The 16,327-nt window shown below is 44.1% G+C and overlaps 1 protein-coding gene across 1 annotated transcript; it reads right to left on the bottom strand.

Annotated features, from left to right (window-relative positions):
* Positions 1–14,824: 14,824 nt before the first annotated feature.
* On the bottom strand, positions 14,825–15,823 carry LOC140912819 (olfactory receptor-like protein COR4). The gene has a single exon (XM_073347922.1). The coding sequence runs from the start codon at positions 15,821–15,823 to the stop codon at positions 14,825–14,827; it is 999 nt and encodes a 332-aa protein (XP_073204023.1).
* Positions 15,824–16,327: the final 504 nt, after the last annotated feature.

The following is a 16,327-nucleotide window of genomic DNA, read 5'->3' on the forward strand; positions in this document are numbered from 1 at the left end:
AATATTTTGAAATCTTGAATATGTTCAGGAGACAGGAAATCCTTTTCCCACCTATATCTACTCTGTACCCACTTATAATATTACCACTTAAAATAATTATCCTTTAAAACAATTGTCAAAGTTAGATTTTTGGACCTACACCACTTCTGTAGAGATTGAGGAATACCCAAACTGAAATCACACCTTGGAATGGCGCATAGATATACCCAATGAGGGGGCGGGGAGGGGGATGATTTTTAGAACTTCTTACGGTCCTTATGTTAGCTATCACTTATGGTCATCTACATGTATTATTGCCCTTTGGTGCTCGTGACTCTCTAAAGTTGAGCAGATCTTTCCATTTAATATCTAGCCTTCAGGAAGAAAAAAAGACATTCAATGACATGAATGTCTCTACTGATACATATTAGCCCTGCAACATCTTTCTGCTGGGGATTCCCAACGTTAGAAACAGATCCTTTCTGGGATCTTTGCTTTGAGTTTCTGTGGTGCCAAGTGCCATCAACTCCCACTGACATTGATGGGAGCCAGAAGAGAAAACCAGTGTAAATGAAAACGTTCTACACCATTCATTATTGTCTGTACTTTTACAAGAGATGATTTACCTCCTTTCCAAACTAATCTGATTTAACAACAGAGAGGGTGGGCAGGAGAGACATAGATGGCAAAGCCCTGTGCCCTAAGGGATATTTCTGGCATGGGAACGATTCAGATTTGGACAGTCTCTCGTATTGTGGTGGAATCTCTTCACATATTTAATTGAATGCAAAACAATGCACAGTGTTTTGTGTTTCTGTAAGGAGACAGTGCACTAGCTCCAGGGGGAAGTGTGTGCATAACCCATAATATATTCCCCAAGACACACTATTTCACAGGAGCAGTCAGAGTTGTTACAAGGAATCTACACATGCTCCCTTTTTGACTCCAGTTTATTTGAAAATTTAGATTTCCCACCCATGCCGCCTCATACCATGGTGACACAGTTGATTTTTCTGGGATTCATGGACCACCCAGAGCTACACGTCCCACTCTTCATGTTGTTCCTACCGAGCTTTGTTATCACACTGGTAGGGAATCTTGGGATGACTTTTAATCAGGATTAACTCCCATCTTCACACCCCTATGTGCTTCTTACTCAGTAATCTGTCCATTGTCGATGTTGGTTATTCCTCTGCCATTGCACCTAGGGTGCTCATGACTTCTGTAGCAGAGAGTAATAGAATCATTTCATTCACTGAGTGAGCTGTGCAATTTTTCTTTGTCTGTGTCTTTGTGACCAATGAATGATGCCTCCTGGCCACCATGGCCTCTCACCGCTTCACAGTCATCTGTAACCCACTGCTCTAGAGGGTTATCATGTCCAGGAAACCCTGTGTGCTGATAGATGTTGTGTCTTTGTGAATTCAACGGCCCGAATAATTTGTATATTCAGCTTGTCTTTCTCTCACCCCAGGGTCAGCAATCATTTCTTCTCTGACATCTCTTCCCATCCTTAAGCTGTCCTGCTCTGACATACACAACACAATGATGTTATTCATTTCACCTTGTTGACTATATTTGTCAAGATTACAATGCTAGTTGTTCTAGATAGTCTGTTATATGCACAGCCTTGTCGCCATCAGTGGTTAGATGTTGGCTGCGTGTGTGTTCGTTCAGTGTGCTGTTCCAGCTCTGTGGAGATAGCAGACCTCAATTAAACAGCCCAATAAATCCACAGACTCAATGTTCAGTGAAGGCACCTGGCCAGGTTTACTGTCAATAGAGCACAGTAATAGTATCTGGATGGATTGTCAGACCTGTATGCTTGTGTCAATGGATGCAACTCAGTCAGTGGTGAGACTCTCCACTGCTCCCTAGGCTGGCCAAAGACACTTCCTCTGAGATACATCTTTATACACAAATACAAACAAGTGACGTATTGCCCCTGACGTATCAGAGTGACACCCTCTGCTGCATTAGGGTGCCTCCCATTGAGGGATCCAAGGGCTGCCCATTACCTTGTACATGTTGGTTTGATTAAAACATCTCTATCCATCATGCTGTCATCCTGACCTTATTCTTAAGATGGGTCAGCGTGCTCCTGTTATCTCTGGGGCATGTGGTTGGTATCGAGGTGTTCTGGTACCGCCTTTCTGGAATGTGCTGGCGTGTATATACTTGTGCCTAAGCACTACTTAAGCACGTGTGATTCTGCAATATCAGCCCTGTTCTTGCCAGATTCTGTGAACGGGCGCTGCCTCTTGCTCACAGCTTGGCTTTGCTTTAGATCTGCAAAGTTTTGGTTACTTTAGCTCAGGCTTTAGGCCTCACACCAGGACTCTGATACACGGTCTTATGTTTCAGGCCGTCTTCTTAATACACCATCCTGAAGATCCACTCAAACCCGTTTGTACCTTTCTTTACCTGTGCCTCTCACCTGACAGCTGTCACTGCCTTCTACAGTACTCTGATTTTATGTATTTACAACGCAGTTATGGCTACATCTTGGACCAAAACAAAGTCATCTCTGTGTTCCCTATGCTGAACCCCCTGATCTATAGCCTTAGAAACAAAGAGTGAAGGACGCCTTTAGAAGGATGATATACAGGAAGATATTTTCTCAATAAATGTAGTTACTGATTTTTAAAAAAATCAATAAACAGCTGTGAGAGTGGGGGCAAGTTCTCTGGGTCACCATCCTGATTTCTCAGGTTGCAGCATTTCTTTGAATTGCACAAAAATGGTTGTGCATAATGCAGGCTCATTAATATTGGCAATCCCAAGAGCAACATAGGAAAGGAAGTGACCCCCCGAGGTCACTGAGTCCAGTCTGCTGCTGTTGCAGGCAGCAACGTGATATAATCCCATTCTTAAACTTATTCAACTCCACTTTAAATCGAGTTAGGTTGTATAACTCCACTAATTCTAGTGGGAGGCTGTTCCTGAACCTCCCTCCTCTGATGGTTAGAAACTTTCTTCCACTTTCCAGACTAACTTTAGTCATGGGCATTTTATACCCATAAATAATAAACAGGCCAGGGTTAGCTGACCCTGGTTTCAATCCACTGACCACTGGGTTATTATGGGAGTAGCACACTTCCAGCATTCTACTTACAGGGTGTCTGCAGTTTGTTGTACTCAGTAAGGCTAGACCTCATGAGATTCTGTTTGTAAATCACAGGCCTCTTATTCTTGATTTAAAGGTGAATTGCAGTTACCATTAGTGCTTTAGGTTGGGTGCCCTCTGTAGATTGAAACTCAGGTAAAAGGATGCTGAAATCATACAAATACCTGAGCTGTTCTGAAATTGCATCTCAGTAGAGAATGCTGTTAAATATACAGGCCCATCTATTTTATATTCTCTTTTGTTAGACTGTGCTCAACTCCTGGTGTGCTAATATCACACAATCTCAATTCCAGCACTACCGTGACAGAATTTTAAGGAGGCCAGGACTGCAGAGAACAGTACATGTCAATCATGTGGGATCAGAGAGAGAACTCAGGGCCCGGTATGTGGAAAATATTTCCATCAAACTCATAGATCATGTGAAGTTCACTCTGATCCCAGTGCAGACTCAGATATGGACCTATACAAAGTCAGGGAGGGTTGTGGACAAAGCTGACAATGCAGATGATTCTTAGGGAGAACTGATTAAACAACATCAGAATAACCACTGCATGGGCCTCTGACAAAATGCCAAGATGGAAACCGACCATCACCTAATATATCACTATTTTCATTCTCCAGTGACCTAATGTTGGGGGAAGATTATCTCACATCTGCCTACTATGAGCTTCTTCCGCTTTCCTTAGAAGCATCTGGTATAAGCCACTGTCATAGACAGGCTATTGGACTAGATAGACCTTGTGTCTGATCCTGTCTGGCAATCCCCAAGTTTCTATGAGACCAAGGGGAACTGGTAGCTTCTACAGGTTAGTTCAGTCATGGAACAAGTGTCTGCCCCAGAACTTCCCCAAACTCTGCAGGGGTATGGTTAGGATTAAGGTTAATATTGGGAAGCTATGAACATCAGACAATTCACACTTGCCCCTGTGGGTGGATAATTTGATGTGCATCTGTAACACCGACAGGCCCCAGTCTTCGGCGGTCGGGATTGAATTTGGGACCTCTGCAGCTTAGTACATGAGCCTCTACCACATGAGCTAAAAGCCACATGGCTCTTGACTAAGGATGTAGGGTAGACTCATTAAACTCTCTCTGAGTGGTCTCAGTGCCAGCAGATGGGACAGAGCACCACACCCAGGCGGTGTGTGGGTTACATATCTACACCAGGTTACAAGTTAAGGACATGATCTGCCAATTGGATAGAACAAGCCAGACTGCTGCCCCAATAAGGGGCTTTTGCCCGTAAGTCATTTATGTGCCTTGGGAAATCCTATGGTCATAAGGGCCAGATCTTCTTCTTGTGTAAATGTGTGTAGCCCCACTGACTTCAATGGAATGACACCAATTTTGACTAGTTATGGTTCTGGCCCAATGCGTTCAGTAGCGCTCCACCTATTTACTTTGGGGTCTCACACATTAGCACCAATGGAGCTAATGCTGATTTTCACCTGCTGGGGATCTGGCCCCATTGATTGCAATGTAGTGATGCTAGCTTACACCAACTGGAGCTGGAGCGCCATTGATTTCAATCTGTATCTGTGAGGTTTTTGTTGAGGTTGATGGATTTCCACTCAATTTAGCCGTATGGAATTGATTTCAATGGGGCAAAGATGATTTACACCCACTGGCGATATAGCCACATTAATTTAAGTGGCACTCCCTCAAGTTACATTACATTACCTGGGGTTTTCGTCCCTTTGGCATCAATGTGGTGATGCTGATTTACACTAGCTTAGAATCTGGCCGAGTGTATTTCACTTCACCATCATTTTCAGTACTGATTTGTATTAATGTTGAATTGACATAAAACATTCTGAGGATTGCACTGTTTCTTCCAGATTAAATAAGATATTCTGCTTATTTCCCTAACATAGTTTCGTGGCTTTTTAATGGCAGATTTTTATGGCCTTACTCACACTTTTTCAGCAGGTGGAAGTCCATGAGACCACTCTCACAGTAAGGGGCTATTCAGTGTAAGGACAACAGAATCGAGCCTATAGTTTCGAGATGCTCTAACATGTTGTTATATATGGATTAAAGCCCCTTCTTGTCTGTCTTGTGAACATTAACATTTTTAGTTTATTTGGAACCTAAACCGATCTGGCTTTACTTGCACTGCATAGAACTTGATCTCATTGGGGCTCCTGCTATGAGTAAGTGCTAGTCAATGTGAGCAAGGATCATAGACTCATGCCTGCAGTGACCTGGTTTAATTTGTCATGGTTTTGGACACAATGGGCCAAATATAGCCCTGGCATAAAAGAATGATGCCAGAGATTAATTTGGCCCGAAAGCGAAGATATTGAAAGGGGAAAAAAAGGGAAAGAGTAAATGCTATTGTCCAGCACTGGTTATGCCAGTAATGTTCATATTGACATAATTCTCCAAAGTTTGGAGAACTATGTAGATGGCATCTATTATTATGGATTATAATAAGCTGCTGTGGGCCTCATTAAAACATTGTTTTTTGAGCAGTTCTGTCATTATCTAATTAGGCAAGCAAACGTATTGGGAATGGTTAGGAAAACAACATATGAGTCATGATACAGAAATAATGTCAATATTAACACTTGCTCTGCCAGAGTAATGAATAAGTAAACCTATTTGTAGTGTAACTGAAGTTAAGATAATTTGCCAAGACAATTTGTAGAGTAACATCTTCTCCCAGAGAACAGCTGTGTATTAAAAAAAGAGCTGTCCCTTCTCATTCAAATCAATCTGAAAAAACTATACCAGCCCCCTTGTCATTCATTAAGGACCAGAGCCATTGGCCATTGGCCTCAATGGAGTCTCTCCAGTGCACATTAGTTCAGCACCATAGATCTCAGTCCTGAACATTTTTATGGGAGTGCTTCAATTTACTTCTTTATCTTCTCTCCAACCCATGAAAGAGTTTCTCTGGTGATCATGAAATTATGTCAAGGGTCTGCTTTGTTTGGCTTTCTTTGGACTTTGTAAACCCTGAAACAGATTCATCCCAGAAGTAACTCCATTGACTTGCGAGTATGATGTGGGGACAGATAAAGGATACATGTAGTCCAATCAATTTATAAAGATGTACGATTGTGATGTACTAGTACCCGTTATGAAGTACTAGTGTAATGGGGCTATCAATATTCATAGCACTAGCAACTTGCTCACACACTGACATTTGAATATTCATCTGCTCTGGTTAGTCCAGGGAAGTTTTCTCTGAATCATCAATCACTTAAATCCACTTCTTGTGCTCCTAGGAATACTACTTATGATTTTTCCATATGTGTGAAAAATGGAATGAAGCTATACTGCCATAACATAAAAAGAAATCAAAGTTACTCTATTGATTAACGTCATGATGTTCTTAAACGGGCAATGGGAGTTCCAGTTAATGTTGCATGGGCAATGCTCATTCTGGTATTTCCTAACTTGAGAGTGCCTGACTTTGCAGCTTTTTGGTTCTTTGTGCATTTTCTAATTTTTATGGCTTACTTTACTGACAAGACCAACCTTTATCACAAAGGGTTTTTTTGGTGTGTGCATGATGTATCCATGATTTATCTGTCCAGTATCAATAGTGTGTGCTTTACAAGGCAGAAAAAGTAAGGACACTCCCTAATTCAAAGACCCTATGGTCAAAGGAAGACTGAAAAACACAAAGAAAGCAGGGTATATAAGAACTAGTAATTTCTTTTTCTTTTGATGAATAATCATTATTACTATTAAAGAAAGGGTGGTGCATTGGGGAACTTGCGTGGTGAGGATGTTCCATGCAGAGGAAGCAATTTGAAAACACACAGGGAATGGAATGGGAGAAAGAAACACATGGTATTGGTGCTAGCTGGTAAAGCAGAAAGTGAGGGAGATAATGTAGAAAAGACCTAGATTTTTGATTATGGCCTGTCCCTGTAAATAGCCCTGTACTGGGGTGGTTTGGCATTTTAAGGAGTGGAGGCCTGAGCTCAGCCAACCCTAGCGGCTAAGAAGGCTCACCTGAAAACGGATCAGTGGATTCTCTTACTGATCAGCTGGTAGCACAAGATAAAGTGTCTGAGAGAGTTGCAGGAGCTGCAGAGAAAGGAAGGAGCAGCAAGGAAGGCTAGAGACAGAGAGTTTGGCAATAACCTTGGAGGAAAGACCCCGAGAGCAGAGACTAAGGCCAGCAGTAAAATTGTCTTATACTGTTATGCTCCTTTTTGTTTGTTGTCTCTTGGAAAGAGGGTGACCAGACAGCACGTGTGAAAAATTGGGACAGGGGTGAGGAGTAATAGGAGCTCTTAGAAGAAAAAGACCCAAGAATCGGGACTGTCCCTATAGAATCCAGACATCTGGTCACCCTACTTGAAAAATAAATAAAACCTGGCTGGAAGGGCCGGCGAGACTGATCTGTTGTGAGTACAGCTGTGGAGCCTGGAGGAGGGAGAGATGGATGGCAGAGTTCTGCAGGACCACTCAGGCCACCAGGGGGTGCTTGGGAGGAGGTCATGAGCAGGGGAGGAGTGGGGTTTTGGAGGAGATGCTCTACAACAGGGCCAAACGGGAACCCTGAATTTGTGCACCCACCAGCTTTCCTGGTGTTTCAAGTTCTAGACTCCAACCGGTCGGAAGGTGACTGTTCAGAACCATCCATAAGTCACATTTAATTGGGTTGCGAAGTTTCACAGACACAAGGTCATGTTCCCAGAGTTCAAATACATTGGAAAACCAACATTGTACATTGCAAATGGCACCCTAGGTCGGCAAAGAGAATGGAACATGGCAGGTACCATTGTAGGAGCAGGGATGCTGCATGCCGGGGACCAAGTCATGCTCTCCGCCACACTGTTACAGACCCTTGGGAATCAGTGATGAGAATGATGGGGTCTAAGTTAGCTGTTACCACTCAAGGAAGTGATCTCATAGTCATTGTGGACAGTTCTCTGAAAACATCCACTCAATGTGAAGCTGCAGTCAAAAAAGAGAACAGACTGGTGGGAATAAGTAAAAAAGGGATAGATAATAGGACAGAAAATATCATCTTGCCTCTCTATTAATCCATGGTACGGCCACATCTTGAATACTGTGTTCAAATGTGGTCGCCCCATCTCAAAAAAAGATATATTGGAATTGGAAAAGATTCAGAAAAGGGCAACAAAAATTATTAAGGGTATGGAATGGCTTCCATATGAAGAGAGATTAATAAGACTGGAGCTTTTCAGCTTGAAAAAGAGATGACTAAGGGGGCATATGATTGAGGTCTACACAATCATGACTGGTGTAGAGAAAGTAGTTAAGAAAGTGTTGTTTACTACTTCTCATAACACAAGAACTAGAGGTCACCAAATGAAAAGTATAGCCAGCAGGTTTAACACAAACAAAAGGAAGTATTTCTTCACACAATGCACAGTCAACCTGTGGAACTCATTGCTAGAAGATATTGTGAAAGCCAAGACTATTACAGGGTTCAAAAAAGAACTAGATACATTCATGGAGGATTGGTCCATCAATGGCTATTAGTCAGGCTGGGCAGGGATGGTGTCCCTTGCCTCTGTTTGCCAGAAGCTGGGAATGAGCAACAAAGGACGGATCACTAGATGATTACCTCTTCTGTTCATTCCCTCTGGGCACCTGGCACTGGCTACTGTTGGAAGACAGGACACTGGGCTAGATGGACTTTTAGTCTGACCCAGTATGTCTGTTCTTATGTTCTTATGTAATGATGTTAAATGTACTCAGGGCCATTACACCAGCATAGTATAGCCACAAAATAGTGCAGTCTGGCCACACCCTGTCACAACTGGGCCCTGATTTTCTTCAGATGCTTTCACCTCTATCCACAGCTTTATTCCATAGCTTGTCTCTCTTCCTTTTAATGGTCATTTCTGAATCAGCTAGTGGATCATTTTCAAAGCATCTGGCCTATGGAATCCTTCATGTCTCAATCCAGAGTTTAGGATATTTGCCACAGAAGAGGAAAGGAAGGGGCAGGCCTTTGGGAATTCATATGAAACAAATTTCTTATTAATTCAATCCCCTTCCCTTCTATCTCCTTTTCATGCAAAAATGCCCTGCGCTATGAATGTCAGGCGTGGTATCTATGAGAAAGGACACGCACACACCACACCAAAGGCGTCCCGATGGCTCGGTTATAGGAATGTTCTTATTGATAATGGTAACCATTTTCTACATCTGTTTGAGCCACATCACTGGACACTTATTGAGTGGTGACATCTTATTCCTGCAGTAGTGAATGGGACAGCTCATGTGGATAAGCATTCCCCAACATAAGTAAGGTATTTGCGATGTGTTTAAAGGACATATATGGCTCCAGCTACTGCAACGATTGAGTATCTCACAACCTTCTCATGACTGTGTCCTCAGAACACCTCTGTGAAATAAGGAAGTGCTATTAACCCCATTTTACAGAATTTCAAATGAGGGGCTAAGTGACTTGTCCAAGGTCACACAGCAAATCTGTGGTAGAGATAGGAATTTAACTTGTCTTCCAAATTACAGGCTAGTGCCCAGACTGCTGGCCCTTCCTGTTTGGCCTTTTGCTCTCAGTATTGATCAAAGTATTCATTCACCTGCTGCAACACTAGATATGCTCTTGGGTATAAACATAATGACGATAATCAAATATATTGGGAATATGTAAATACCAGCATCTGAAGACATCTCTTGAACATCAGTTGCAATGGGCATTATTAGCAGAGAAGTATAGTTTTGTGTCTGTAGAATTAAACTTTATGCTCCTTAACCCTTTTGCTGCTCTTCTTTGGGAACTCTCTTTTCTTGCAGCTAGTGAGACTGAGAGAGCCTTGCATTGTATTGGAGCATCTTGGCAAGACCCCCAGTTCCTGGCTCAGGATGGGAGGAGATATAGGCAGAGATGACTCTTCCCAACAAGGAAGAGTTAAGTAGTGCATCAAATTCTATGCCTTGATCTGAAGTCAATGGAAAGCTGTCATTGAGTTCCGCACCTTTGGCTCAGGCTCTTATGCCATCGTTAAGCCAGTGAAATCTATAAAGTTATTTCAGATTTATACGTATCTTGTTAAGCCCAGGATTTCTCTCAGTGTCTCCACTTCCACACAGCTATGGGATGTGCGAATAGCTGCTGAAAGAAATGTCATATTCTGAACAGAGATAACAGGGTTATTCTGTATCATTATAGGTCAGAAATCAAGATGTGTTGGGAAGACATAAAGAGACTCAGATTCCTGGATTTTTTTAAAGTGACTTAAACATGCTGAAACAATACCTTCATCTAGTTGAACTTCCTTCATAACACAGGCACAAGTCCCTCACCGCTTAATTTATCCATCGAGCCCATGAATTCTCTTCGAGCTATAGTATAAGATTTAGAAAGATGTATCGCCTTGATTTTAAGACATTATGTGATGGAACATCCGCCACAATAATAAATAATTTCTTCCAATAACTAATTACCCTCAGTAAGAAAAGGTGCACCTCATATCTTGACTGAGTTTATTTAGCTTCCAGCCACTTAATCTTATGCCTCTGTCTGCAGAATTGAAGATCTTTACCCTATTGGAAATCTTTGTCCCAGACAGGCACATATATAGCATGTTTAAGGCACTTCTAGACCTTCCCTCGGATAAACTAAGTAATAAAAATAAGATGTATCAGTAGAACTCCTTATTTGCAGGGCCAGATCCTCATTTGCTGTCATTTGTGTAGCTCCTTTCACTTCAGGTGACTTCAATGAAAGTATACAACAACGTAGGGTCTGGAACTCAGTTCCTAAAACACAAGCCAATATTTGAGGTGTATAAGAAGAATTTCAGCTGTCAGCAGTAGAGCTGTGCAGAGGACACTGATTGCCAGAGGATGTTGTGAAGGCCAAAAGCATAACTGGGTTTTTAAAAGAATTAGATAAGTTCTTGGAAGATCGGTCTATCAATAGCTATTAGCCAGGATGGTCAGGGACGCAATCCCATGCTATGGATGTCCCTAAATTTCTGACTGACAGAAGCTGGGAGTGGATGACAGGGGATGGATCACTGGATAGTTGCCCTGTTCTGTTCATTCGCTCTGAAACATCTGGCACTGGCCATTGTGGAAGACAGGTCACTTGGCTAGATGGACCATTGGTCTGATGCCGTATGACTAGTCTTATGGTTCTATGTGTAACCCTTCTGCCCATCAGAGTTGGCAGCAACAAGGGCCGGGTTCAATATCTAGGGGATCCATTCCAATAACACAATGCAAACCGGCTCGAGCCCCCACCCAGTGACCTGGGACAAATATATACCACCCCCGCTGGGCGCCTCCAAGAGGCAATACTTCCCCTCTCGCAAGCACATAGTCTGAGTGTAGCAAAAGTCTTTTAATAACAGAGAGAAACAATGTGGCATTATGTTGGGGAAACACCACCAACCGGATTCATAACACAACCCATGAGCAAAAACAACCCCACCCCAGGCAAATTGGGGCATGCCCTTTTCCCTTTGGTTCTTGAGTCCAGCAACCCCAAAAGTCCAATGCCCCAAAAGTCTCTGTCCCTGGTCAGGGCAGCCCCAGAGTTCGAAAGTTTATCGGCGGAGCTTTACCTCCCAACCTGGGTGGAAATGGGACGGGGGTAAGAGGCACCTTACATGATCTGAAGCTGACCGCCCCATAGCTCCATAGCGGCGCTCCGCTCCGCTCCGCCAGCCGCCCCACAAAACTCCTTCGCGCAGCTGCACTCCGCTCCACTAGCCGCCCCACGAACTCCTTCGCTCAGCTGCGCTCCGCTCCGCCAGCCGCCCCACGAACTCCTTCGCTCAGCTGCGCTCCGCTCCGCCAGCCGCCCCACGAACTCCTTCGCTCAGCTCCACGGCCCACAAGCAGCTCCTGCCATCCACACACTGCTCCGTGTCGAACTGCTTCGCCAGCCGTCCCGCAAACTGCTCCACAATATATCTTCAGGCTCCCCCACTACTTAACACAACACTCAGTGATTTCAGCGCTTAGGTGAATTCAGCTTATAATAGGGGAGCCCCAGTGCTGGTGCACTGTCAGCCCAAAGTGAGCTCAGCAGCCTATAACTAGACTTCTAATGAAATCAAAATTAGCTCTGATATTCCACAGTGGAGAGAGGAGGAAGTGCAATTAGCATGTAAGGCCCTCACCAAGGGGCCCATGCCACCAAGTATTAATACTTGTCCCCAGCCTCTCTCCATTCACACAGTTTTGGAACCCATGACCCTTGCCTAGCGAGTGCTACTTAGATGATGGTGAATCCCTCCATCGTAACAAAAGGCCACGTACAGTTCCAAGCACAGTTCCCATAATCAGGGTAATAACAATTTATTCTTCCTGCCCCAATAACAGAGACACTGGGGATCCCACAGCAGCCAAAGTGACCATTTGGGCAGCTATGGTCTCATTCTAGGCGTGGTGGGTGTGCCTATGCAAATGAGATCGGCCCCTGAAGTTCTTTTCCACAACTTGCCACACCTCACCACCAGATGTCAGGGTGGAGCTCATCCTGACACTGCTTACATCTGTGATGGGCTGGGTGATGCTTTCTGTTAAGATGGCTGGTGCTGGTAGCTGGGTGTGGCTCTGTTCTTTGCCCCCTTCCTCTGCCTGCACAGCTCTAGGATTCCGCTGCTTCTGTAGGCCATGCAGGAGGCTCCCCAGCCTTTAAAATTGCTCTGTCCCCTGCCCTGGGTCCGAGCTGTGTTTTGGGCTCAGATAAAACCAAACGGTGTATGGGTGAGGGCAGAAAGGGGGTGGCAGCAGCCAGAGGCAGAAGAGAGCAAATTACAGGAAAAAAAGGGGTTTTGACTGGGTGTCATGGGTCTGAAAGGCAGCAGGCCTAGGGGTTAGGCTGGGATTCCACAGATTAGTTCAATCTCTCCATTTCCTGAGGGGAGCTCCGCTGCGTCATACATATAAAATCAAAGGATCTTAGCAGGAGCCTGGCAGGTGGTTGATACGTGCCCGTAGTTCAATGTTCTCACTTTTACAGTCGTGACTGGAGGTGCAAACCAAGACCAGAGCCCCATTGTGCTGAACACACAGCCACACCACAGTGACTCACTAGCTCTCTGAGGACATGTCTACACTGCAGTGTAAGCCCTGGGCCAGTAGAACTCACATTTGCAGAGCCTGAGTTTGTTAACGTCGGGTTTGAGAATCTACACTCATTTGGAACCCCAGGTTAGGGATTGTTGTATCCTGGGTCCCAAACTGGGGCTCCAGCATCTACACGGCATTATGTGATCCCCATTTCAACCACCCAGATCCCAGAGTTCCCAGCACGCTTCCAAAATGTGACCACTCTAGCTCTTTGTTCGTGGTGCAGTGTGGACAAGGAAACTCAGCCTTCGGGATATTTTTGACTCACTCCCAGAGCAGGAGTCCAGAGGGGCTGCGTCTACACTACAAGCCAATACAGAACGTAAACCCTGGGTCTTAGCTTGACTCAGGCTCAGACCTTCTATCACTTTGGGGTCCTTGGACCCAGGCTTTGAGCCCTTGGTTAGTGCAATTTATGTGGAGATGGAAGGGGGCTTGAGTTGACTTGAGCATGAGTTCCATCCGTGGGTTTAGCTTGCAGAGTGGACGTACCCTGAGGTGACTGGTGCTTCAGGTATTCACTGTTGTAATTTGTTATGCCCAAAAGTTTCAGAAATGGCCAGTGATTTTAGTGCCCAACTTCAGTCCCCTCGATCCCTCATTTCCAGAAATAAAAGATCCATCACTCTAGCTGAAGTCAAGGGGAGCTGCAAGTACTCAGCACTTAGGAAAATAGGGCCCAAGGTCTTTTATATTGAGATCCCAATAATGGTTGCATTCACCAGCAATGACTATTCTTGAAAATGTGTCTGTATATGTTTGGTCACCTAAACTACCTGGTCTTTAATTGCGACTCCTAAACTCACAAAGAGTTGTGTGCATGTGTGTGGGGTGGGGGCGGGGGAGATATTTGGTGTGAGTACTGACAAAATATTATATCTGAGTGAGCACTCATGATATTCTCCCTTTCAACAGACATGGTTTTCAATGTAATTACACACACTCAAATGCCTCCCAGAAAACAGATGAGTTGGGCTGTGGATCTGACTGAAGCAAAATCACAAAATTTATTTGAAAAAATACCTGTAAATATTTTTGGAGTATCAAACCAGTCCTGGTTATTGCTTATGAATCCATTGTTGCAGTGTCAACTTTTCCCTTTTATTCAGTAATTCTAAACAATATTCGAATCACACTATTACATCTTACACTGAAAAATCAATTTCAAAATATTTTACTATCGGTACAGGGGAGCCAAACCATCATTTAATAACTGACATGGCCTTTTTATGCACATAAGGTGTCTATTCAGAAAAGCATCTCTGTCTGAGGCAGCACTTAAATACGTTTAACTTTACACATATGGTTACGTCCCACTGAAGTCAAAGAGAGACATACTTAAACATGTGCTTATGGACTTTCTGAATCAGAGCACATGGCCTAGTTTACATTAAGGGAACAGGTCAATCTAAGCTACATAATTTGAGTTTTGTTAGTAGTGTCACTCAAATAGACATAGCTTAGATCTACTTACTGTGAGGTCCACACTTTGCTGAGTCTACAGAAGAAACTCTCCTGTTGACTCTCCTTACTCATCTCGTTCTGGTGGAGTACCAGTGTCAATGGCAGAGTAATCAGGGTCGATCCAGTGAGTCTTCACTAGACCTGCTAAATTGTCCCCCAGTGGATCAATCGCCACAGCATTGATCCACCCCATAGTGGAAACAAGCCCTATGTGTGCAGGGCAGCCATTGAATGATTTGGTTGTCCGATTATGACACCCTTTTGGGGAAAATGGGCCCTCAATTTTGTCTCTATTGCTCTCCTCAGTGCATCCATCACATCCTTGTTCCTCAAGCTGTAGACGAGGGGGTTCAGCATGGGGATCACCACCGTGTAGAACACGGAGGCCATTTTGTCTGTGTCCAGCATGTAGCTGGTGCTAGGTCGGAAGTACATGAAGAGAATTGTCCCGTGAAACATGGAGACAGCCGTCAGGTGGGAGGTGCAGGTGGAGAAGGCTTTGCACCTTCTGTCGATGGGGTGAATCTGCAGCACAGTTGCAATAATTAAGATGTATGAGATGAGGATGGTCCCAATGCTGATCACCTCTATCAGACTGCCAAAGAGGAAAACAAGTAGCTCGTTGACATAGGTGCCAGAAGTGGAGAGCTTTAGAAGCGGGTTGATATCACAGAAAAAATGATTCAGGAGATTGGAGTGGCAGTAGGATAATCTTAGCAAACCGCTTGTGTGTATCACAGAGTTCAGGAAGGCCCATAGATATGAACCAGCTGCCAGCCGTAGGCAGTGCTTTGGTGACATGATGACTGTGTACAGCAGCGGGTTACAGATGGCTACATAACGGTCGTACGCCATTACTGCCAGCAGAAGGCACTCAGAGATGACAAACAATATGAAGCTAAAATATTGGATGATGCAAGCTGTGTAGGAAATAGCTTTCCTCTCAGCTAAGAAGCTCATCAGCATCTTGGGAGTGATGACTGTGGAGTAACAGACATCCACGAGGGACAAATTCTTGAGGAAGAAGTACATGGGGGTGTGAAGTCGGGGGTCGATCCTGATTAAAACCATCATTCCCAGATTCCACACCAGGGTGATACCATAGATCACTAGGAACATCGCGAAGAGGGGGACCTGCAGCTCCAGACGATCTGTCAGTCCTGTGAGAATGAACTCGGTCACTGTCGTACAATTTCCTCCCGCCATTCATTCAGCCTTGGGTGCTCGCTGCGGGATCAACCACAAAGGAAGGCATTAGTTCTTATGAAAATGGTGTATGCTAATATAAAGAACTGTGGTCATATGCACAGAGACCCTTTGAGTCGTGGAATGGAACCTGTAACAACTGATGGGAAAACCCAAAACTCCTTCACTTCTTCTGAGGGAAAAAAAAATCCTTTATCTCTAGGAAAGTGCATAACCCTGCAATTTATTCTGATTTACACATTTTGAGCCTGATTCGGCTGATATTTTAATTTCACTGATCAATGTAGACTTAGGATCCGTGGATCTCCAGTATACCTGGGAACAATAACATGCGTAGGAGGAAGACACAGTTTGCATCACACTGTCTGGTTATTGGGTGACAGTTTCCAGCACCTAAATTTGCCTTCGTGTTTTTAAATCATTGGCTACCAGGCAGTACACAGGATGCACATGCATTCATTGAGGAAATATTTCAAAAATGGAACTTCCAAATGTATCCCTTCT

The sequence above is a fragment of the Lepidochelys kempii genome, chromosome 6 (assembly GCF_965140265.1).
Source record: "Lepidochelys kempii isolate rLepKem1 chromosome 6, rLepKem1.hap2, whole genome shotgun sequence".
Classification (NCBI taxonomy): Eukaryota; Metazoa; Chordata; order Testudines; family Cheloniidae; genus Lepidochelys; species Lepidochelys kempii.

Coding starts and splice junctions, on each gene's coding strand:
- LOC140912819 (XM_073347922.1), bottom strand. CDS start 15,823: ATGGCGGGAGGAAATTGTACGACAGTGACCGAGTTCATTCTCACAGGA.